Source organism: Falco punctatus (assembly GCF_963210335.1).
Source record: "Falco punctatus genome assembly, chromosome: 15".
NCBI classification, from domain to species: domain Eukaryota; kingdom Metazoa; phylum Chordata; class Aves; order Falconiformes; family Falconidae; genus Falco; species Falco punctatus.
The window spans coordinates 24145356-24167988 of NC_137595.1; the positions used below are offsets into that span (position 1 = coordinate 24145356).

A 22633-nucleotide genomic window follows, 5' to 3' on the forward strand; every position below is an offset into this window, starting at 1 on the left:
AGCTGGATTTGGGATCTTCTTGAAAGGGACTGGTCTTTCACATCCTGTTGCTGTAAGGGTTGAATACAGTATGGGGCGGGCAGCGAGTGTGGGAGATCTAGCCCACCATCTGGACTTCATTGGCTGCTTTTCATTGTGCAGCAGAGAACAAATCTGCAATGTTCTTCCAGACTCTAAAAGTTAACAATACATCCATAGTCCCACAGACTTTGCAGAAATTTCATGTTCTGGGTTTTTAATGATTTGGGAAGAAATTCTGAAACTTGGGCTGAAATTCCAGACCCCTGCTTTCTTTTGAAAGGTCCCAGGTTTTAACTCAGGGAAAAGTGCTGAGCACAGTGTGCAGCAAGAAGGGAGATGCGAGCAGCTACAGACAAATGCTGTCACATCAAGGAGATGTTTGTCATTTGGGTAATGTCTGCAGCATGCTTTGAAAATGAAAAGCCCTGGGAGTGAGTAAAATTTGTTTAAAACTCCTCATGCAACCAAGCAAAAACCTGCAGGGATGAGCCAAAAGACTTTTCTCAGTGCTTGCTGGGAGACCTTGCTGAGAAACAGTAGGAAACCTTGGCCTGAAGTGAGTTTCACAGGGGACGTAATAGAAGGAATCATGAGAGTGACTGCATTTTGGTGAAGTGGCCGTTTCTGCAGATTGAGATTGGTGAGGGGGCAGGGGACTCCCAGTCTTGGCTAATGATAGGTAAACTTTCCTCTCTCTCTGCTATTTCATATGCATCTGCCTGTTTATGATGGATCCCTGAGGAGTGTAAAGCCTCCTAGAGAAAAAGTGAGCTGGTGGAACTGGCTAATGTCAGCTGCCTGCCTAGCAAAAGTAGAGAAGTGTGTCTGAGGGAGGTGGGGGAAGAGAGACCCAGAGACAGCTCACAGGAGCTAGATGTGCTTGCAGAGAGGTCTGAGTGCCGGCAGTGAAAGCCCTCACCGGCAGCAGACAGTGTCAAGGAGCCAAAGAGTGTTTGAAGAAGGCTGGTTCGGTCCTCCTTGCTCCAGGGAAGGGTGGTACAACATAGACCTTGGGCAGAGGTAGAAGCCCCTGTCATCCATCCTGTCCTTGACATCTGCCAAAGAGAGGTTGACTTCAAGTCCACTTCAAGAAGGAAGCTTATGCCAGTTTGACTGCTCTTCCCTTGGCACTCTGATTTTCACCATCTGCCTCAGTTTGCTTAGTTTGTTGGGACTGTGTGGACAACAGCCTGGTAGCTGTCAAAACATGAGTGATGCGAGTAGCTGTTGGCTGCCTGGCCCTGCTGGGTACCTGGGGTGTTCAGGCAGTGCTGCCATACCCGGGGTGAAATGGAAATCCTGTTTCCCCCCAGGCTCCCATGGTTGGTCTCAGGTGGGGGTGTGTTGATTTTTTTCCCCGGTGTGCGCCAGTGTTTCAGTAGTAAATCTGTGGTGCTTGTAGAGCTGATGGCCTCAGCCCTGCAGGCATCTGCCTTGGCAGACTGCACCAAGCTCAGTGGGGTTCTTTGTCTGGGTGCAGTGACTGGCTAAGTTTCTTGGGGTGACTGCTGGTAAATGCAACCTCTTTGTCACAGGGAAGCAGCTCTCATTTGGCACTGCAGTGGTTTCTAACTGCCTATCAAATAAGAACTGGCAGTGCTTGGATTTTCTTAACCAAGGCAAAAGCATTTATTTCAGGGATCACATCTGTTTCTACTTGAGCAGAGTAAAAACACTGTTGTGAAAGGAACATGCTTTTCTCCATTATTTGCCCTGTATTTGGGGCTTTGGAGCACAGTGCTGAGAACAGGATTATTCTCTTTGTGGTGTTTATAATATTAAAAATCTCCTGGAGCAAAGTCAAATGTCTGACATGCCTGATTGCTTTCTGCAAGGGAGAACAGTTCTAATTATCTCCAGATCACTGGCTCTGCTGCACCCTAGCATCTGCTAGAGCCAGGGGAAAGGTATTCCTGCTTCAGGAGCCATACAGGAGAGAGGAGAATGAGAACCCAGACAGCCTTGCTCTCTTTGTTCTGTCCTGGTGAGAGTTGTCTGAGAGTTAGGGATTGTGTTTTGGTTTTGTTTTTTTTCCAGACTGCGTTCTTCACCATGAATTTTACAGGGGAAAAAAGCCTCTCTATTGGCTTGTAGCCCTTCTGCTCAGTGCGGCCAATGTAAATGTGTGGTTTGATTCTACCACTAAACTGATCAGGACTGGATCCCCCTCCCCCATGTTCTCTGTGATGCTTTTGCTTTCATCAGCCTTGTGATGAGCACTTTGAGAGTGAAACTTACAGCAGGAGAGTAGCAGAGGCAGAAGACTAAGTGGGAGCAAGGGGAGCGTAAGTGGTATGAGGGTAGTGGGAGCAGAGAATGTGGAAACCTTGAAAGGCATCAGTGGATCTGAAGAACTAAGACCATGCTACCAGCGGTGACCAGCGCTCTCTCTCCTCTCCACAGCGTGCTGAAGGAGGTGTATGCTGCATTCAACCCAGATGCAGTTGTGCTGCAGCTCGGGGCAGACACCATCGCTGGAGATCCCATGTGCTCTTTCAACATGACACCCGAGGGAGTGAGCAAGTGCCTGAAGTATGTCCTGCAGTGGCAGCTAGCAACTCTCATCCTGGGAGGAGGTGAGTGCATGCACATCCTGCTGTTCACAAGGAAATGGATTTGTCCTCCTGTGACCCTTCCTCAAGTGTGTACCCTTGGGCTTGGCGCTGACTGGAGTTTGGCAGAGTGACTGCCAGGCAGTGTTAACCCTAATGTTAATTCCCATCTCTGCTGAACAGCCCTTCTGCATTTCTCTTTAAAAATGAGCACTGTGTTCCCAAACCTACCTCGGGCATCAGGCAATGAATGATTTCATCTGGATTCAAGCAGAGGCTTGGGAAAAGGAATGGCTGCCTGCATAGTGCAGCAGGGCTGTGATATCCCGCGAAAGCTAAGGTTGACACAGCTCTGCCATGTTGCATAACCAGGTGCTTGTCCAGGAGGGAGAGCCCAGGACAGACAGACTTTCTGCAACAGAACATTTCAGAACAACAAGAGCCACTGCGTGCCAGGGAGAGCCCCCAGTTCTGTCCCTGAGCTGTGTTGGCTCTAGCTGTTGTCCTTTTTGAGACGGGGGAGATCAGGTATAGCATGTTAAGCCTAAAATTTAGTGTGCCTAATGCACTTTGTTCTGAAAAGGTTAAGAGTGTTCAGTCCTGGTGTGGCATGTCTGTGTATGCTGGAGGTGGCACCTGTCAGGAAAAAAGAAACCCCAAAACCCTTGTTAAAAAAATGGGGAACAGCTATTTGTCACTCATGAAAACATCGAAGGAGTCTCCCACCACTGCAGCTTGTTGAAGTGGAAATTGGGGGAGGAGCCAATACTTTGGCGGGGGGACCCCACAAAAACCCTCCAAACCAGCCCAACCTGAAGAGGAGGGAATGGTGAAAAATATGGTTTCCCTCTCTTTTTAATGTGGCTTTCTCTCTTACTATTCTAGTCATCCTTGCGGGAAAAAAATTGTATTCTGAATCTCTTGCAGGATTGCTTTCAGCTAAGGTTTCTTCTTGTGGGCTTGTGTACTGTTACCATGGAGGTGACCATTACCACACTGGCTGAAACCTCATTAACTTGTAAAGCAGTTGCAAGTTGTACTAATGAGCTTCACATTTGTCCTCTCAAACATGACAGTGCTGAAGAGCTCACCAGCAAATGGCTGGGCATGTGCATTATCCTTTGTGGGTCAAAGGTGGCATTAAAAAAGCAGGAATCCCCCATCTCTGCAGCTGCCCTTGCTTTTCTCTCCTTGTTACCTGGGGAGAGGCAAGCACATGGGGCCGGCAGCTCGTGCTGGGTCTGAGATGGTGGCTGGAAGAGCCTGGCCTGTGCCACGCTGAGTATGACTGGGGTTCAGTTTGGGAGGTCTGCCCTTGCAGACCTGACCTCCTGAACCAGTAGGTGAAAAATGCAGATTTTGAGCACAGCTTGAGTGGATGAAGTAAACTGAATTCATGTAAACTGTATGTGTTGCACCTGAAATTTGTTCCTTCCACTAAAATCTCTTCCTCTCTTCCCCTTCCCCACTTTTCCTCCTCCAAAATCACAATTCTTGCTGGTGACAGGAGGCTACAACCTTGCCAACACAGCTCGCTGCTGGACATACTTGACTGGGGTCATCCTTGGGAGAACGCTGTCCTCTGAGATCCCTGATCACGAGGTAAAACTTTGAGAAACCCTTCCCACTCCTTGTGTGAGAGCCGAGTTGTTCTCCTTAATCCAGATGGAATCCTTGCTGCTCAATGTTTTGTTGAGACAGTCCTGTAACAATAACACAGTATCCTAGCAGCATAGTGGATGCTTGTTCCCCAAACCTGAGGCTGGCCGTATCTTTTTGCAAGGGATCTCAGGTGCCAATAAACTCCACTCTCAGATAATTAGAGAGAGAATGGGGAGGGGAAGTCACCTCTTTGCTCAAAGAGCTCTTTAGGATCTGCACTTGCTTTTGCCAGGAAAGAGCCAGGCCTTTCTCAAGGCTTTAAATTTTAGCCCTGCTTTCATCAGCTTACAGAAGGTACCAGGTGCAACTATGAAGATTTTCTGACCAGCAGTCTCGCAGTGGGCCATGGTGCCGGGTGCTGTTTGCGGTCACCTATGAGTTGTCTCAGTTCTAGTGCTGATGCTTTTAAAGTCTTGAGTGGGGCTGGACAGCTGGTTGGAGGGAAGCAATCTAGACTGAATTGGGGTGGAAGACGCTCACATTAGGTCTCAAACTACAGATCATTATTACTGACCCTGCAGAAACAAACCTGCATGTGCAAAGCAGTTCAAACCTACAGCGACTAGAGGAGAATTATGGTTTTGCCTTTGTCTAAGGATCTCACAGACCCGTATGCATGAGGAAGTAAAGCATTTATGTGGATTGAAACTGGAGATCCATCATTACAGAACCTGGTGATTAGACATGCAAGGTGTTTCTTGAGAGGTATTGTGCTTAAATATGATCCTTTAACCAACTTCCTGCAGAAACAGGTTTTAAACAAGACTGGATTTTTCCTATATGTGGGAAGTGAAAAGGGCGAGGCTGTCTGTAAGAATTAATTGCTGAAGGTGGTTGGTTATGTGTTGTTGCCCTGAATGATTTATTTGTTGTGTTGATGATTCCTGCCCTGAAGGACAAGAGCAGTGGGGGAATGAGTTGATTGCAGGATGTCACAAGGTTCACGGTGGGGTCCTGATTGCTCTGGCTATTCTTTCTCAAAGGTATTGGTATCCCCTCCTGGGCTGGCCAGCGCTTGGGCTGCAGAGCAAGCTGTGGTGATGCTGGTGGCCGCCTGTTCGGGTTCCCTTTGCAGTCAAACTGTGCTTATGGTTTTGTTTCCAGAGATGAGATGAGCTGCTCAGGGTTTACCCTGGAGGAACAAGTTCCTGGAGATCAGGCCAGCCTTGGTTTTGGAGCTTTGGTGCAGCACTTGAAGAGAAATGAGCTGGAGGGAGGGGAGATGTGGGCCACCTGGGATGAAGCAATCACCAAGCGCTGCTATTCCCACTTGGGCACCTATAGGAGAGTTTTTATGGCAGGCTTCTAAAACCAAGTGCCTGCCATAAGCAGGTGCATCTTGACTCCTGCATCATGGAGAGGATTTATTTAGTAAGAATCATCTCTGGGGTGGTGACAGTAGCCAGCAAAGCAGCTGCTGAAGATCAGAAAGATGGCTGCAGCACCTACTGAATGCTTCATCATAGCTAGAAGGCTCTTAGGTGAATGGAATTTGCTGTAGCTGAATTGGGAACAGTCAGAAGTCCACAATGCTCGGCTAGAATGTACATCGGGTCCAAAACGAATGCTGGAGACAATGGCATGCGAGTTGTCCGATTGTTTTAAAGCCTGTAGCCACGGTCTTTGTCAAAGGTAATAAAGTAGCCTTGGTGATAAAGTGACCTTGGTAATAAGAAATAGCCTTGATACATGAATTGAATGGTTCTGTATCAGATACCAGCTAAAAGATTTTCATGTCAGTAAGCAGGGAGCAGTGGCCTGCCTTCAGGGAATCTGCATCTCTTTTGGGACCTGGAAGAAGTGGGTAAGCAAACTGCAGTGAGGTTCAGATTCCCCAGGGTTGAGGAGTGGTGACATTGTGTTTGAATAGCAGGAGGTAAAGTACCCCGAAGCATGGCCCTTAGGTTGGCATACAAAACTCTTGAAACTCTCTCCTTACAGCTCTGCTCCTAAGTAGTAGAACAAGGATGTATGCACCCCAGCTTTGAGGCATTGATGAACTGCCAATTAAAAGGCATTTGGACGGGTGTTCCCTGTCAACAGGTTTATGCCATTATTATCTGCTACAGAACCTGCTGGTGGTTGGGACTGTCTTGCAGGTGAAGGGGTGATCTTGGGCTATAGTGTGTTACCCAGGAGCATAGAACGCCCTGCAGCCGTGTAGGGGTTGCGCTGGACCAAGGTGCAAGCCAGCTGCCACACTTGTATTTTGGCCTGCAAGTGGCCACTGCAGGCTGCTTCACAGTCAGGAAGGTGAGTGTCCCTGGTCAGGTGTGAACTTTTTGTCTCTCCTAGATGGGTACTAGCTCATATCCTCTGGCAGGAGATCAAGTGCTTCATTTCTAGCCTCGCCAGTAGCACCAGATGTTATTTTCCATTTACATTTATACTCCTGTTCTGAAATGCATTAAGCAGTTTATGTCAAGTACGCTGAAAGGCAAAGCCACAGACTGATGCTTACAGTTTTGCAAGAGATTTCCTGTATCAGTTTTTAATGTTTTCTTACTTCTTCCCATCATTGTTGGTCTGTGGTTTTGGCTCTTGAACCACAACCAAGATCAGCAGTTTCTGAAACCAGCTGTCTTGACAAGAATATTGAAGGATTGTCTTTGTTTTCTTTAACATAACTGATGCAGTTACCTGTTGCCTCCTTCCTCCTCAGCTGGATTATTTCATAATGCTGAACATAGTATTTACTTGCACAGGAGTAAGGGTCCCTCTCATGCCTTCCTGTTGTACACAGTGAGGCTCTTTGCATTGAAACAGAGATGTCCAAACTTTGCTAGCTGAAGGGTTAGGTTAGCCGCTCGCCCTGAGCCTGGGAAGCTGTGCCTAGCAGCCATGGGGTACATTGTCCCACACTTGCTCTCAGGCTGCTACACATAGCGTAACGCTAAAGACAGTGCAGCATGCAGTGCTGAACCGGCTTCTGAATGTCCATAAGACTTAGGAGGAGTGGCTGGGATCGCTTGGTTTGTTCAGCTTGAAGAAGAGAAGGCTGAGAGGGGACTTTATTGTGGTCTACGACTTCATCAAGGAGAGCAGTGGAGGGGGAGATGCTGATCTCTCTGGTGACCAGATATAGGGCACACGGAAATGGAATGAAGCATTAGTAAACTAGTGTGAAACACTTTCATAAACAATGTTGAGATCTTTATATAAGGTGTGATTTCATTTTGGTGGGGGTTGCAAAATGAGGAAGGCTGAGGGAGCACAGCATCCTTGTGTGTGGTGTGAGCAAGATGGCCTGGTGGGCCATAGCTCATCAGGCAGAGCAACGTGCTCTCAGCCCCAGCCTTCTGGCTTCTGCCGCTGCCCTCCTGAAGATTATTTACTGGGGAGGAGTTGAAAGTTGCTCTGTTTAGCACCCAGCTGGGGAGATTTGCCTCAGTGCGATCCTGCTTTTGCAGGAGTAAAGTGTTTTGCGTGAGATGCTGTGTACATCCAGGCAGCAGCAAGCCTGCGGCGTGTCTGGTGTTGGGGCCCTGGAGTGGTGCTTGCAGGGCACTTTTTGAGTGCAATGTGTTGAGGGGAGAGGTGTGGGCAGCTAAAGGAAAGGGACCACCAGCCAGTGACCAGCACAAGGCGGGGGGGGTGGTAATACAGGGTGCTGCTGCTGTGGGAGGAGGTGCTGGGGCAGACAGTCTATGCCAGTTTGTAAAGGTCTTTACTCTTGGCTCTTGGGTTCAGTCTTTTATGTGCTGTTCATGGCTGGGCATCAGAGGCAAGCTGTGGCCCTGCTAAGATACTGCAAACTGAACACAGTCACGTTCCTGAACTGCCCCTGCCCCTTCTCCCAGGGACTCCAGGAGGGTTAAAAGCAGCAGCAGCAGCTCAGCCCTGTTGAGGGAACAAGAAGCACTTTGTACCTGCTGAACAACCTCAGCTCCACCCCCGGCTCCACCAACTGCCATCACTGCTCCCAGAAGTGAGTGAACAGGAGGCCAGGCTTTTCTGAGGGAATGCAAGGGGCTTGGGGCAGGAAGTGGGACAACTTGCATTTGGGGGGGTGGGGGTGAGCATGGGCGGCAGTTGTCACAAAGCCCTGATGGTTAAGTGAAGCTCTTTTGTTGTTTCTTGCCTGTCTGCTTGGGCATGTTCCAGTGTCTGCTGGCCACTCAGATGGTGCGGAGCTGGGTGTCTGGTGTTGCAGACAGCAATTGCCAAAAGGCAACAGCTGTTCTGCAGAGCTGAAGAGAATTAGGAAGTGGAGTTGAGCTTTCTGTAGCATAAGCCAGTTCCCCTTCCCAGCTCACAAGAGCTTTCTTCCCTATGTGCTGCAAGGAACAGTTGTGTCATGGTTATGTGCACTGTGTGTGTTTCTTTTTCTCCCTTGGCCTGGACACCAGACTTTCCTTGATTGGCGTGTTGCGGTGGTCTTACGTAGCATGGGAGTATGCAGTCTGGAGAATGGTACCTCCTTCACCATGTCAAGTAAGCTGTCAGTCTCTGTCTCCTCTCTGCCACAGTAGCTGATAGCAGATGCAGGGAGAAGAGTATAAAGAAAAGTACAAACACAGAGTTTCTCTGGGTGTTCTTCCAGTTTTCTGTGGTGTGGCCAAGAAGTATCCTGCTGTCTCTGTCCCATTGGTAACGTGTCAGGCTTGGTTTGTGATTCAACGTTATTATGGTACTTACGTGTTTATGCTGGTCCTGGGGGCAGCTGTGGGTGTTCAGCACTTCTCCAAACCTATCCTGGTCAAGTGAGATTCTGGGCAAAAAGAAGAGCACAAGGCAAGCAACTAGCTGTTCACGGTGTGCTTTACGTGCCTTGCTGAGTACATGCAAGAGAGCAGGTAGCTGCTTCTTCAGGGTGGCATGTTTGGGGACGTCCTTTTGGTTTCTGTAATTCCTTGCGCTCCATCTGGTATTTGACCGGGCTGAATTTGCTGAGCCTCTGGTTTGGAGCAAGGTGAAGATGCCTGGTTGTATGCCAAGTTGTGACCTGATATGCACCTTGCATGTGGTGACACAAAAGGCTTTAATCGCACAGTTCTTCATTAAAATCCTACCTACTATAAATGAGGCAGGGGCATTACTGCTCTGCCACCTCGGCCTGACTTACCTGGAGCCGGTTCATCCCCCTCATTGAACGAGGGTGATGGGTCCACTGTCCATAGCACCGAAGTTTCAGGTGATGCAAAGGTCTATACCCCTGTAATGGATGGAATTCACACATGTGCAGCAGTCTGTCTGCATTGTCTAAGTTTTCTGTCTTCTGGATACTCTTCAACAGTCAAGGAGTCATGGGTAAAGTATTCCTGCCCGTTGCCCCCTAGCTTGTGTATTACACAGCACGTGACTCTTTACAGTGTGGAGAAAATGTGGTGGGTTTTTTCTGTGTGAGAGGATTACTAAAAGATACCTATGGGGTGGGGTATACTGGGCTAGTAACAGTTACCAGGACTTTAATGAAAACTGGATATGGAAAAAAATAATTACTTTTGGCTGTCAAAATTCCCCTTTCAAAGTAAGCTGGCACCAAATACAGGAATGTTCCTTTTTGTTTACATTCAAGGGCTTTATCTGATTTGAGATAATGGAAGCAGTTGGGCTTCTACCACTTCCTCTAGGAAGTTCCACTTTCAAAAATATTTCTGTTGAAGGAAACACTCAGATTTTCTGGTTGATTCCATCAGTTTGGTTTTGTCCCAGTATCCCTAGTGCCATCTAGGCTGTTTTTAACCAACTCTCAGGGCTCAGACCTCCCAGCTGGAGACTCCAGCAGCTCCTGTTGCAGTGTAAAACTTTTGTTCTTCCTGTCCTTTCTTCCTTGGTAAAGCTTTTCTGGCCAGCTTTCAGTCTCATTAGAAACTGCATCTTGGGGTTTATAGCTTATGCTTTTTTCGTACTTTGAAATAAAATGGAAAGCAGTACAGATGTGCAGCAAACCTGAGAGTGATTTCTCCAGCTGATTTGTACTCAGTTGCTTGACAGTGGTTTGGGTCAGTGCCTGTATGTCTCTTAGAAGAAAGTTGCTTTGGGGGTTGCTGTTATGTCTCTGAGGTAGAGACAAATGCAACAATTTCTGATTACTTGGTCCCATGTTTAGCTGAGGGTGTCTGACAGAATGGCTGTGTAATAACATAACAGCAGCAATAAACACCTTCTTTGACATGGTTTCTAAAGACTGCCCTGGCCTGGAGAGCAGAATTGTTTTCCAAGGGTGGAAGGCTCTGTTGAAGCTCAGTTTACAAAATCCTGTCTTGATCCAGTCTAGATTTGGGTGCTTAGGTAAATGCAAGTTCCTTTCAACACAGTGACACTGCCGTATGCAGGAGGCAGGAACCTTGCTGCAGTCAGCCAGCCACAGGTGATCTGCAGTGAAGCTGACATCCTTCTTACCGATTGTGATAAATAACTTAGTCCCAAAACAGGATTACAATCAAAGTTTGCAATATATTAAGCAAATGGAGGCAAGCAAACAGCATTGGGTGCACCGGGAGTCTCCACTCCATCAAGACGCGCGCTGTACAAAATTTATTTTTGGTTTGTATTTCCTAAACTAACACATATTCATAGCTATTTCTAAGAAAGGGTTGGTTTATGTAAATGGATCCTTGGAACAGGCGTGTACTTCGTGGCGCATGCTCTTTCTATCTCCGAGGGTATCCGGTGGTCGGTGGATGAAGTCAGCAGTCTTCCTCGGCTCACCCTTAGGATGACCCTAGATTTTACGCATGCGCCCTGTAAACTTCTCTTACTTAACACCACGCGGTTAGCAGCTCAGCCTGCATGTCAGGGTGTGTAACCAGATGTCCTTTGTAAGGTACAGGAACTAGGTATGTAGCCAGGTGTTCTTTGCAAGATACGGGAACTATACACATTGATCACTCCATTTTTCTTAAGCATGTGGTTATACAAGGGTATGTAAGACAGAAGGTTACATTTCATCATGCGGTCCTAGCATTGTTCTATATTGACACGAATCAAATGAACACATTTCACACAGATTGTCCTGTTTTCCATGAGATCAGAAGCCATGGCAGATCCCACGTACTTGTAGGCTTGTCTTTGCTGCAGCTAATGCCTTTTAATTTGGATGCTGTCCCCAAGCTGGCTTCTCTCCACGCAGACCAAACTGCCCAATCCTGCTCTTTTGTGGGCTTTCAACTGAGGCTACAGTCTGGTGGCTGCTTTGCTCAAACTGGTAACTTTTGTTAAAACAGTTTGTCAAAACGGTCTTGTCACTAATGGAGGAAGAACAGTCAACTGGAAACACTGCCAACTGGATCTGTTTACTTGTCAGCAGGAAATTAATAGCCAAGGCTGATAAACCAGTGAAGCTGTGAAAAGGCCGGTCTTTGTGTTGGATGTGATGGTTAGAGCTTGGGACCAGGAGGGGCCAGCTGGGAAAATCCTCTACCTTGCTCATTTGCAGGGGGCATGTGTAGCCTGAGCATGTGAGGGCCAGTGTGTGACTTCTTCCCAGCTCTTGTTTTAGCAACTGCAGTCTCTGCCTCTGTTACATCCCAGCCTTTGCGTGTATTAATCTATGCCTGGTGAATCTGTTCCTCTTGATGTGGGAATCCCAGTTTGTTGATGACACTCGTGGGAGAGTCCTTGTACACCCCATGCTGGGGCTTCCTGCGGTTCAGCTCTTCGGCATACCACTGTGTCTTCTGGTGAGGGATGGCATGGGCTTTGGCATGCACAAGAGCAGGAGTTTGAGATCTACTAGCCACTCACCCTTGGGTGAATGTGCAAACCCTGTCTTAATGCCAGCGTGGGATAGCTTGTACTGGATCATGTTGTGCTTCTCCCCCAAGAAAGAGTGTTCCTCCAGGGCTGGGAACCTCCCACTTCTCAGGAACACTGAAACAAGCCTGATTTCTGATGAAAGCTGTGAGGTATGAACAGATACCAGTCCCTTCTTGGAAGCCTGCTGCTGACCCCTGCCTTTGGGACACAGCGCAGTCAGAAGTACCCATGTCCAATGGCACATGCGCAAAAGGCCTTTAGCAGAGAGAGATGCCCCTATAATAAGGTAACTGCTGGTACTTGTCTGGAGAGAAGTCGCTGCAGAGAGCACTCTCTGCTGTGAGTGCTGACGTCGTTCCCTGTGCCGATGCTGGTGGGGAGAAAAATCTCAGGCCTGGCTTCCTTGAGACCTCTGTACTGCTTAAGGGCATAAAAACCTGGCTTCTTGTGCCACTGCTTGCCAGCCCCTTCATGATGAAGAGCTGCACATGAGCATGGCAGCACCTGCCCCCCCCCCCCCCCCCCCCCACTTAATGTTCAGGAGAGAATGGTGGAGATTTGGTTTGGGGCTCTTAACTCTGAGATGCCATGGGTGGGTGACTATGTGGAAGAGGCAGGCTCCATCAAGCAATTTGATCCCCAGGATGCAGGTGTCCTCTGCCTTCCCTCAAGGGTGTCCGTGTGTTGTGCAGTCTGTCTGGGGCCCTACTCCTGCCTGGCGGTGTTTCAGCTTGGATGTGGGGATGGCTGCATGTCCTCTGGCTTCCTCTGAACCACGGAGAGGGGCACATCAAGACTTGGCTCTGTTTAAAAAGTCATGGAGTAAAGCAGGAAAGCCTTGTGTAAACAAAAGCAAGCTTTATCCAGCTCCACATCCATAAGATGACTGTTGCCTTGTGGAGGTGCTTGGACAAAGTTAGGATGAAGCTTCTGTTCTTGGCCTTTGCTAAGGGAAAAGGCTCCCAGCTATCAGGCAGGTTCGCTGATAGATGCAGGCAGGGTGTGCAGTGCAGGGCAGCATCTCTATCAGCTGCCTTGGGTACAGATGTGAATGCAGACAGGCCCACTGAGCACTCTGGGAAGCAGCTTGCCGCTTTTGCACTGCTGCGCTTTCTACGAGGGGAACTGAGTCTGTTTAAAGTCAAACAGCTCTTTGCAAGCTGTCTGTAGAAGGGAGAAGCCAACTTTGGAGTTGATGTCCAGAGTCATTGAGGACCTTTTGCTCTCTGGCTCCTCTTCACGGCTCTGCTTTACAACAGAGCTATCTGGAAGACTGGTCTGTGCTGGTCACAGTTGTCAGAACAGAAGATAGTAAAGATGGTTGATGGCAAATACGGTTTTTGGAGGACACTGTTTGGATTAGTACTTGCACACCATCCTTGGGAGCCATAGCCCATCTTGCTTTGCCATTTGTTGAACTTAAAATGTGCTTTCTATCTTTTCTAGCAGGCTTTCTTGCATCAGAGTGTGACAGAGAGCAGTCAGATGCCAGGCAGTGCTTTGCCATTGCCTTGTTCCAGAGCCTGGACAGGGACGTTCCTATGTGATTTTTGCACCTGGATTTTTGACTTGTCAAATTGGTTTAAACCTTACAGATGTCAGATTTGCAGAGGAGGGAGTGTTTTACTATGTATTCAGTATGGGGCACTTCACTTTGATGGGAATTCTTCTGTTCCCTTCTCTCATTCCATGAGTCGTTGCATTTAGAGAAGGCTTTTTTTTCCCCTTAGATGGAACTAGTCAAAGGTAACGTAGTTCCTCACCTTGCTGCTGGTGCAAGTTTCAGACTAGCACTTTGTGGGGCAGCCCCTTTTCTGTGATTAAGAATGAGATGACGTCATCTTGCATTAATCCTGCAGAGATTCTTAACAGGAACTCCCAAAGAAGCTACAGCTGACTGGTTTTGTGTCTTTTTAGAGTCCAGCTAATCAGTATACTTCACCCTCTATAATCTCTCCACGAGGTGCTCCAGGCTGCCTGCATTGTGCTATTGGGATGGGGCAGCATATTTAAGGTGAAGTGGTAGAAGCAGATTTGGCAGGAAGAAAAGTCATGAAGGAAGAGAACTGGTTTGGAAGCTAGTGGGTATGAAATATTTACACAGCTGTGCGATAATCTGAAGGGGAAACAGCATGTGCTTTTTGTATATGTGTACGTATGTATTTGTGCACACATAGGGCAGATGTCTTTTTGTCAGATTTCCCAGTTTTTTTCTGCTGCTTTTGGCAAAAAAACACTAATGGTTTAATAGCTTAGTAGTGCCTGTGCACAGAATCAAAGGTTGGTACTTCATAATTTTGTGTTTGCTTTGCTTTAAATAGGAATTCCCATTCTGATAAACCTGAAAATTGAGCTGTCAGACCAGTCAGCTTGGTGAGACCAGTGCAAGTTCCTGACTGTGAGCAGCTTGAAGGCAGTCCAGGCACAGCTTTCCTGCTGTACAACCCCAGGGCTCTGCTCACCTCACAAGGAAACTTGTGAGAGAGTGTTGTCTGGGACAGAGCATTGCTGAAGCACCTTGCTGTGAAGCGGCTGAGTTGTGCTGCTCTTAATGCATTTCTTTCCATCAGCCAGGTTTGGCATGGTTTTTTGGTGATGATGGACCAAATTCTACCCAGTTACATTCAGCACTTTGCTTCTCTTCCACCATTGAGGGGTTTGGGGTTGTTCTTTACAGCTCCAGGTCTTGGAATCAAGTCACTATGAAAGGAAGTCAGGATTCAGAAGCATGGAGGTCTTTTGGTCATTCTTTTTTGTTCATGAGTTTGTAGAGAAGGGCTTGAAAACAGCACAGCTGTGGTCTGGAGATTCACAAAGCATCTGACTGAGACTAAACTGTAATGGTGTTTAAATAGTCTTAGGATGTCTTAAATAGTCTTAGGATGTCTGGAAGGACCAACATAGAATTTCTTTGAACATCCAGTGCTAATGGTGCAGTGGGTCATGGTCCCTCTGCAGCAGTGTCCACCCATGAACTGTTTGTACTAAAATCAGTGACGGAAGTTAGTGTTATATAAGATGCCCAATTTTTTGCTGTTGACATAGTACTTTTGTCAGATCTGGCATTATTCAGGAGAAAATATCCTTCCCCTTTAAGAACATTATTGTTTTAGCCTTTTTTTTTTTCTTTCTTTTTTTTTTTTCTTTCTCCTCTTTACCTTTTCCTTTTTCCATTTCTCACCTTTTTTTCCTGGCCTCTATGCCTACTCTTTTCTTCCTCCAACACTTCTTTCCCTTCAGTCATTCCATGTTCTCATCTCCTGAACCATTACGCCCATCCTCTTTCAGACCACCAAAGCACTTGGTGGTTGTGCACTGCTCCTTTCTCTGGGACACCTGCTGATGGGAGGGAAGACATTTGCAGTTCCAGGTATGCCTCCCTCTGGTTCAAACTTCATCTCCTTTTGGCCTGCTCAGGGCTTCAGGATTGTGCATTGGACATTTGTGATTCTCTCAGTTTTGGCGGGCCTGTGTTTTAGAAGGGAGCAATTGTAAGTTTCCAGGTGAGCTGCTGAATAAGGAGGGGATTTTTAGCTTTCTTTGTGAGTCTTGGTTCTCAATGCTGGTTTTTTTTCATTGCTGAAAATGACAGGGTTTTTGCAGGGATAAAAAAGATACATTTTCCCCTGCCACAAATAAACGGATGAATGAGTAGCATGGCATTTTGTGTTGCTGAAGCATGAGCTTGCCTGCTTGTAACATCCTCCTTGTTATGAGAGATACAGAAACAGAAAGTCTTTCCTGGAGCACTGAAAACCGCTTTTTGTATCCCCTCCAGGCAGCAAGAGCGTGGATACAAGGTGCTTGTACAAATGACTTGTTTATACTGTCTTCAGAAATACTGAGGCTTAGGCCTCCCACCTCAAAGTGAAAATCAAAGTTATTGGTTAGTTTGGGTGGATTTGCCTCTCTGGGTCCCTGTGGTGGGTCAAAACTCAGCTGATTCCCAGGTGCTGCTTGTTGCTTTTGTCAGTTGATGAGTGGTTGAAGTAATTTCTTTTGTTAGTGCTTCCTCAGAGACAATAAGCGCTTCTAGCTGCTGCAAGGAGAAGTGGTCCTGTCCTTACCTCCCTAGCCATCCTGCCACTGGAACAAGGCAGCAGATAGGGAGCAGGGGCTCCTGCCGCTGCCCCTGTGCCCTGCCAGGTTGCGTCTCAGCCCTTGTGTCTTGGTCTGTGACCTGGGTTGGCTGGACATGTATTTTCTGCTGCCACCTGCACAGGAACCTGCTGTGGAGGGGTAGGAAGGTGTTGAACAGCTGGGGCTGTTTGCTTCAGAGCACCTGCATCAGAGCTCTTGGATAAGCCAGTTCAAGGTTTACCAGGCTTGCCCTACTGACCTGCTTTCCGGTGGATGGTGTAAAACCTTGCTGGCCCCAAGCTCTTCTGCGTGACAGTGCTCTGCAACCCGTACTGGGTGGCCCACTGCATGGAGCAGCTCTACAGGATTTTAGTTCTTTAATGCCTAAAGCTTCTCAACTGTTACAAACTACATCAGTGCAAAAACCCAGGTATTTTTGCCGTTTAACATAGACTTTGAAAAACAGTTGCATGAAGCTGTATTGGTGAAGGAAGTACAAAATGATGCCTTTTAATAGGATTTAACTGTGCCTCGTTGTTTCCTAGGCTGGATGTGCTAGACCCACAGTACAAAATCCACTGTGCCACTTGTTGTGTAATCAGCAGGTTGTGCAGCTGAGACGAGTTACTGAGAGGTGTGCGTTTTCCCTGTGCTCTTTCACAGATGCTGCAGTCCAGATTTTATGTGCATTTCCCTTTTTTCCTGCAAATAAGGCCGCTTTGCATCATTAATAATTGGGAGACTGTAATGCTGTGAATTTGGTACAGTATCTTTTAAGTCTGGACTAGCTCTCCATGGGGTGAAGCTTTCCGGGGGGGGCAGCAAAAGAACCTGTTGCAACTTCAGTGCTGAATTTTTAACCCTGGTGTGTCTGCTGCTTTGCTCAGCACTGTGTGCTTGTGAAACAAAACTGCTGGCGATAATTTGTGATTCCATGTTACCATGTAGAGGCCATGTGCTGCAGATTTTCTCATTCAGACTCAGCTGCATACTGCTGGAGCACTCAGCCAGGAAAGACACATTATTAATGTTGAAGCACACTAATTTTTCTCTTTCCAGGTGTTTCAGTCACATCAATGCAGTGCTCTGCAACATGGGGCAGGGAGATGAAAGGAAGGATATCTGATAGGCAGCACTTGAATTTTGTTCATTAAAATAGCCGGTTTGCAGGTAACCATGTGTGAAATTAGTGTCAACAGCTTTCCCAAATAAAACATTGGGATAGACATTTGACTGCTGTTATGTGCACCGCTGAGCTCTGCTTCCCAAGCTCTTGAATTGGCAGCAGCTGTAAACTTCAGGTGTGCACAGACACTGCAGAAGCACTTCTTTCATGTAGTTAAGCTACATGTGCCTGTCAGATGGAGGAAAGGTTTTTGCCTTTTTACAAACAGGTACCCATGGGGAGCCCTAACTCCAGCCTCAGCCAGCCAGAGACCTCTCTGCTGACTCTCCTCTCCTCTTTCCTGCAGTTCTTCACAGAGTATGGTCCTGATTACGTGCTGGAGATCACACCGAGCTGCAGACCAGACCGCAACGAACCACAGAGAATTCAAGAAATTCTTAACACTATCAAAGGTGAGTTGTCCAAGCCAAAGCTCCTGCTTCAGGCTTACAGGTCTTTTTTGAGAAGACTTCAGGAAAGCTTGTTGGAGTCCTTCTTGCTGACTAGAAAGATGAACCACATTCACTTGACTGCACATTGCGTACAACATCATCCATTTCCTGCTTCACTTGGGATTCTCAGTGTTAGTAGCACATCAGCCTAGAGCTGTGGGTCCCTGTTAGCAAAAGTGGCCATTGCCTTTCCTCTGGCTGGGCAGAGGAGCACAAGGCCTCATCCTTGTTAGAGTCATAGAACAGCCCAGGTTGTAAGGGATGTTAAAGATCATTTGGTCCAACCTTTTTTGGGGAAGGGAGCCTAGATGAGATTATCTAACCCCCTGTCAAGTTGCATCTTGAAAACCTCTAGCGTTAGGGACTCTACCACATCCCTGAGAAGGTCATTCCAGTGATTGATTGTTCCCACTGTAAAAAATTTCTTTCCTATAATGAGGTGAAACCCCTCCTGGTGTGACTCATACCCATTGCCCCTTGACCTCTCCATGTGACTCCTTGTGAAGAGAGAACCTCTCTCCTCTCTGTAGCTGCCCTTCAAGTACTGGAATACTGTGATGAGGTCCCCCTGAGCCTTTTCTTCTCCAGGCAGAAGAGGCCCAGCTCCATCAGTCTTTCCTCATAGGTCAGGTTCTCCAGCCCTGTGATCATCTTCATGGCCCTCCTTTGGACCTTCTCCAGTCTGTCCATGTCTCTTTTGATTTGTGAGGACCAGGACTGGACACAGCGCTCTAGGTGTGGCTGACAAGCACCGTGTGAGTTGATCCCATCTCTGTCTCTGTTAGTAAAGTCCCTGCAAATGCAGCCCAGGATCCAACTTGCCTTCATTGCTGCAGCAGCGTGCTGCTGGATCGTGTTCAGCTTGCTGTCCACCAGGACCCCAGGCCCCTTTCAGCAAGACTGCTCCCCAGCCACGCAGATCGTAGCCTGAACTAGGCTCTTTGGTTATTCTGTCCCGGGTGTGGGACCTTGCCCTTGTCTTTGTTAAACTTCGTACTGTTCTTGTTAGCCCACTCTTCCAGCTTGTCTGGGTCTTTGTAAGATTGCTCTCCTTTCTGACGTGTCCACCTCAGCAGCCAGTTTGGTGTCATCAGCAAACTTGGTGAGGTTGCTTTCAGTCCCATCCTCCAGATCATTTATGAAGATGTCGAACAGTGTGGGGCCCAGTATTGATCCCTGGGGGACCCCACTTGTGACATGCTGCCAGCCTGAGTAAAAACTACTGATCACCACCCTCTGCGTGCTGCCTGTGAGCCAGTTCCCTCCCTACCCACTTTGCAGACCACCTGTCCAATCTGTATCTTGCCAGTTTGTCCAGGAGGAGGCTGTGGGAAACAAGTGTCAAATGCTTTGCTGAAAACCGGGTAAACAACATCCTCTGCTCTCCCCATGGCAACAAAAGATGTTATTTTGTTGTAGAAGATGACCAGATCACCCTGTCATGCTTTGCCTTTGATAAATCCATGCTCGCTTTTCCTAGTCACCTGCTTAATTTGATTTTAGGCTGCTCATAGTTTCTAGGAGGACTTGTTCTGTGACTTTTCCAGGGATTGAAGTAAGACTAATGTGCCTCTGCTTTTCTGGGTCCTGTTTTGGGCCCTCCTTGTAAGTTGGGTGTGACAGTTGCCCTCTTCCAGTAATCAGGGATATCCCCTGATCTCCACAGCTTTTCAAATATTGTGGACAGTGGCCTTGCAAACAACATCAGACACTTATTTTAACATAGATTTATGTCGGTTGAACCTTTGCAAGAGGTCACGGACCACCTGACACTGCTGGTGAGTGGACACGTGCATCGTAGATGTTCCTATGATCTGGAATGCAGCTATGCTGGTAAAGACAGGTAGAGAAGGTATTGAGAACCTCTGTCTTGTCAGCATTCTTAGTAATTGGTTTCCCTGCCCTTGTTACCAATGGGCTTGTGTCTTCCCTGGGCTTCTGCTTACTGCTCGTGTGTCTGAAGAACCCCTTCTTGTGTTAAGGCTATACTTGAAAAATATGATCATCATCATCATATTTGAAAAATCATGACAATCAGGTGAAGTTCCCAGTGACTGGAGAAAGGGAAGCGTCATGCCTATTTTTAAAAATGGTAAAAAGGATGACCCTGGGAACTACCAGCCAGTCAGCCTCACCTCTGTACCTTGTAAGATCATTTAGCTGATCCTCCTGGAAGCTATCTCAAGGCATTTGGATGACAGGGAGGTGATTAGAGACTGCTAACATGATTTCACAAAAGGCCAGTCGTGCCTGACTCATTTGGTGACTCCTGGAGTGACTGCATTGGTGTATAAGGGAAGAGCAACTGATGTCATCTACCTGGACTTCCGTAAGGCCCTTCACTGGTCACACACAACATCCTTGTCTCTAAACTGGAGAGATAGGGATTTGATGGATGGAGTGTTAGATGGATAAGGAATCAGCTGGATGGGCGCATCCGAAGAATTGTAGTCAGTAGCTCAATGTCTAAGTAAAAATGAGTAATGAGTGGTGTCTCTCAGCGGTCTGCACTGGGACTGATATTGTTCAGTATCCTTATTAATGACAAGACAGTGGGATTGACTACACCCTCAGCAGGTCTGCAGATAACACCGAGCTGAATGGTCAGTTGATACGCTGCAGGGAAGGGATGCCTTCCCAAGAGACTGAGACAGGCTGGAGGACTGGCCCCATGTGAACCTCACGAGGTTCAACAAGGCCAAGTGCAAGGTCCTGCACCTGGGTCAGGGTGACCTGTGGTATCAATACAGGCTGGGGGGTGAGTGGGTTGGGAGCAGCCCTGCGGAGAGGGACTCAGGGAGACAATGGATGAAAAAACAGATGTGAACCAGCAATGTGTGCTTGCAGCCTAGAAAGCTTTGTCTTGGGTGCATCACCAGCAGTGTGGCAAACAGGTCGAGGAAGGGGATTCTCCCTCTCTGCTCTGCTCTGGTGAGAGCCCCGGGAGCACTGCACCCAGCTCTGGGGTCCCCAGCGCAAGGAGGACACGGACCTGTTGGAGCGGGGCCAGAGGCGGCCACAGAAATGGTCCGAGGGCTGGAACCCCCCTGCTAGGAGGAGAGGCTGAGAGATCTGGGGTTGCTCAGCCTGGAGAAGGCTCCACGGGGAGACCTTGCTGCGGCGTTTCAACACCTGAAGAAGGGCCGAGAGAGACTTTTTACCAGGCCTGTAGCGACAGGACAAGGGCGACAGTTTTGACCTGAAGGAGGGCAATTCAGCTTGGACATAGGGAAGAAACGTTTTTCGATGAGGGGGCTCAGGTTGCCCAGAGAAGCTGTGGATGCTCCATCCCTGGGACTGGTGAAGGTCAGGCTGGGGGTGGGCGGCGGGGGGGGTTGAGCAGCTTCATGTAGTGCAAGATGTCCCTGCCGGTGGCCGGAGAGTTGGACTAGATGGTCTTCAAAGGTCCATCCCAACCCAAACCCTTCTGTGATTCATTTGATGAGATGAAATGAATTCTGGATGTGGTTGTGAGTGTCATCAGCCTCAGACATGCCCATACAGAGGCTTCCTGCAGAGGGGGGCAGCTAACTACACACAGCTAGACCGAAAAAGCTGGGGGTGTGAGCCCAGGTCGCAGCCTGGATACAGCGATGGTACCATGGCTTAACCTTGTCAGTAAGAGAGAAATCTCTTAGTGGACTGCCTGAGCTGGGGTTTGATGTTTGGGTGCAGGAAGACCTGGAGATGGTGGAGGGCTGAATGAGAGGCAGATGTTTTCGGGGGAATATGTTCCAGCTGCTTCTGATGCATGGTTTTCATTCCCTTTTGTACCAGTGTCTGAGTTCAGGAGAGGAGAGCTTACATACTTACCTCTTCCCTTGCACCATGACTAGCTTTTCAGTTCCCCAGCGGTGTTTTTCCCCAGTCCAGTGCTGACTCCTAGGCATGCTTCCCAGTTGCTGATAATCCCATTACCACAGCTTGGGGAGCTATCACTTGCCATGCATACACTCATCACCTGTTAAAAGCCTGACAGAGTATTTTACCCTCCTCTGCCTCTTTGGTTTAAATTGCCACTTGTTTCATCAGAAGTCCAAGTTCTGCATGTTTATGCCATAAACTCACATCCTCCTACGTGCAAGTTTGGTTGGAGCTTGTCAGTTAGAGTGAACCCTGCAATGCAGAAATAGCTCTGGCACAGAGTCAGCCCTAGTGAAAGTGTTTTCTCTGAGACGGTGCTTTGCTCTGGAGCAACGTTCCCATCCTTTACTCCCAAGAGAGTACTTCAACTCAATGGAAGCAACAATGTGTTGTAGTGACTTATTGAGAGATGAACAACAGGCAAGTGGTTAGACACCATGCTTGCTGAAATGGGCTTGTAACATGGCACACTACCAGCTGCACCTGGGTCACGTTCAGGCAGTTGTACCCCAGCCTGTTCGAGGGACCGCTGCCTCCTAGGAGGTGCAAACCTGCAGAACTGATTTGTGCCCATCCTTTGGAGACAGGTGATTTCAGTGTGGGTCTGTTGAAACACTTTGGGAATGTTTGGTCCAACACCTGATCACAACTGCTGCACTTTGTTACATATAGCTCCCCCACTCCTTTTCTCTGCTACACATGATAATTTTTGTTTCCTTTGTTGTCATGTCAGAAAAGATAGGTCTTCTTTACTGTCATATTTAGAAGTGCTATGTGGGGCATGAGGCAGTTATAAACCCTATTCCCTACAGATGCTTGACTTACAATCTCCCAACTGCAGCTTAACTAGAACCCCTCTCTTCTGCTGTCAGACCTCAACAGACTGTCTCAGGAGCAAAAAGGCTTGGAAATTCATGCCCTCCTTAGTGTCCTTTCTTCAACATCAGACCTAGGAGAAGGACCAGGGCCCCTGAGCATTGGGAGCAGGGCACTGCAGGCTGTATTCTGCCTGGATGGCACCTCCACACCCTCGAGTGACACTTCCAGCTCAGCTCACAGCCACTGCCCCTGGGAGCTGAGCACATTCCTGAAGGAACTGCAATGTCACAGCTGCTGCAAGCACTGCATCTGATGAG

At 48.0% G+C, this 22633-nt stretch overlaps 1 protein-coding gene across 3 annotated transcripts in view; it reads left to right on the top strand.

The window, feature by feature from the left end:
* The window catches only part of HDAC8 (histone deacetylase 8), a 39154-nt gene that overhangs the window by 13861 nt on the left and 2660 nt on the right, over positions 1-22633 (top strand). For all 3 annotated transcript variants that reach the window (XM_080365620.1, XM_080365621.1, XM_080365622.1), the window contains exons 8-10: positions 2425-2597; positions 4081-4175; positions 17489-17594. In XM_080365620.1, coding sequence (XP_080221746.1) covers positions 2425-2597; positions 4081-4175; positions 17489-17594 — 374 coding nt within the window. The remainder of the gene's footprint in view (positions 1-2424; positions 2598-4080; positions 4176-17488; positions 17595-22633) is intronic.